The following is a 1,755-nucleotide window of genomic DNA, read 5'->3' on the forward strand; positions in this document are numbered from 1 at the left end:
AAAAATAATTTATAATTTCATTATATTGTAAGAGTTTAATTTTTTAAAAATCAATTAAATTTAAAAATAAATATCTTTTTTCTAGATCAACTCATTTGATTGAAATAAAAATATTAGTTGCATTTATAAAAAGGTTTAGCCAACATGTGCTTCAATGTACAAAATTTAAGTTTCTAATGTATTTTGTATTTATTAAAAAAATTAAAACATGTTTACTATAATAATAATCTTAACATACACTCTTAGAAAATATATTTATAAAATTCTTTACATAGGTAAGGTAATTAAATTATTTCCATCAGTTTGTTTTTTCTCTCATTAAATATAGTTGACTTTCCTTTTTATTCATTTTTAATGAGATAGAGAAAAGGAGAAATCAAAGTTTTCTCATTATAGTGAAATTTTTGAAATTCCTTATATTAACTAATTGAATTTTTTGTTAAAATTCCTTAAATTTTATAAATTCTTTCAGTTAAATATCCGAACAAAAAGTTATTTTTCTTTAATTACTACTCCAATTTAGTTATGCAAGAATATTTGTTCATTCTACTAGTAATTTTTAAAAGATTGGATGTAATTTTATTTGAGGTAAATGATACGGACCTTCGCCATTCCAAGGCACATTGTTAGAGTGCAGGACGATATATGAAAAACCGCCAGAAATACGATGAAGATATTTAATTGTTGGATTCCATCGTTCGAGATCAGACTAACCATGCCCTGAAACCCTCAACCGATCATAGGGTCATATAATAACAATAATAATTAAAAAAAATTAATAATGATGATGATATATAATGATACATATATCATATTCAATTATTCATATATGAATGAATAATGTTAATTGTCAACGCCATTTATTGTAAACGAAAGCTAAGTCAATGCCATTGTTGTTTAATTTAATGAAGGAAGAAAGACTATTTAAGTGTATGCGTGGACAAGAAAAATAAAAAGAAAAGCCACTATTATTCTATATAAACTCTGTTCTACTATTATTGACGAATAGTAAAAAATTATATATTATTATTGTTGTTGTTGTTGTTAAAAAATGTGACGTATATATAGTATAAAGGAGATTAATTAGTTAAAGAAGTAATCAATGCATGTTGTAAGCAAGAAAAAGTAAAAAGTAAATGCAGTTTGTGTGTGTAGGTGTGTGCATATATATATATATTGAGATTAATTCAAGAGTATCCTTAAATTTATAAATAAAAAAATTATTAAAAATATAAAAAATTTAAATTTTTAATATATTTATTTTTTTCGTTAAATAAAAATATTTAAAATTTTTTACTAATAATAAATTTATCACATGCTTTCCGCTAAACTCTTATTTTAAATAAGAGTAAAATTAAAAGTAGTAAATTCATGTCATGTAATTTCTATGTAAATACTGAGGATGAAATCATAAAAGTTATTAAAATATCATTTAAACTAAAATTTTCATGCAATATAATTAATATAATATTTGAATTTGGATGTAATTAAACTCCTTTACTGAGTCTCTCACCTTTGATTCACAATAGTTGACCTCGTTTGCTGTTGCATTTAATGAACGTCCTTTTTCTTCTCCAAAGTCCCAAGAAGCTACCTCTTCTGTTAAGCTCCTCATCAATGGTGGATCGCTACATGGTAGGAAAGAATTTGCCACAGCCTCTCTCACACAGATTTTGGATAACGGTATTTGTTGCGATATTGTCAGAAGAAACGATATGAATCCATATTTTATCATCTCTATATCATTACGAGTTA

General features: G+C 24.3%; 1 protein-coding gene across 1 annotated transcript in view; it reads right to left on the reverse strand.

The window, feature by feature from the left end:
* The window catches only part of LOC107629813 (MLO-like protein 2), a gene marked incomplete in the record, with an annotated part of 5,891 nt that overhangs the window by 3,303 nt on the left and 833 nt on the right, over positions 1 to 1,755 (reverse strand). The window contains 2 exon segments of the mRNA XM_016332707.2: positions 604 to 720; positions 1,514 to 1,737. Coding sequence (XP_016188193.1) covers positions 604 to 720; positions 1,514 to 1,737 — 341 coding nt within the window.

The sequence above is a fragment of the Arachis ipaensis genome, chromosome B03 (genome assembly GCF_000816755.2).
Source record: "Arachis ipaensis cultivar K30076 chromosome B03, Araip1.1, whole genome shotgun sequence".
Classification (NCBI taxonomy): domain Eukaryota; kingdom Viridiplantae; phylum Streptophyta; class Magnoliopsida; order Fabales; family Fabaceae; genus Arachis; species Arachis ipaensis.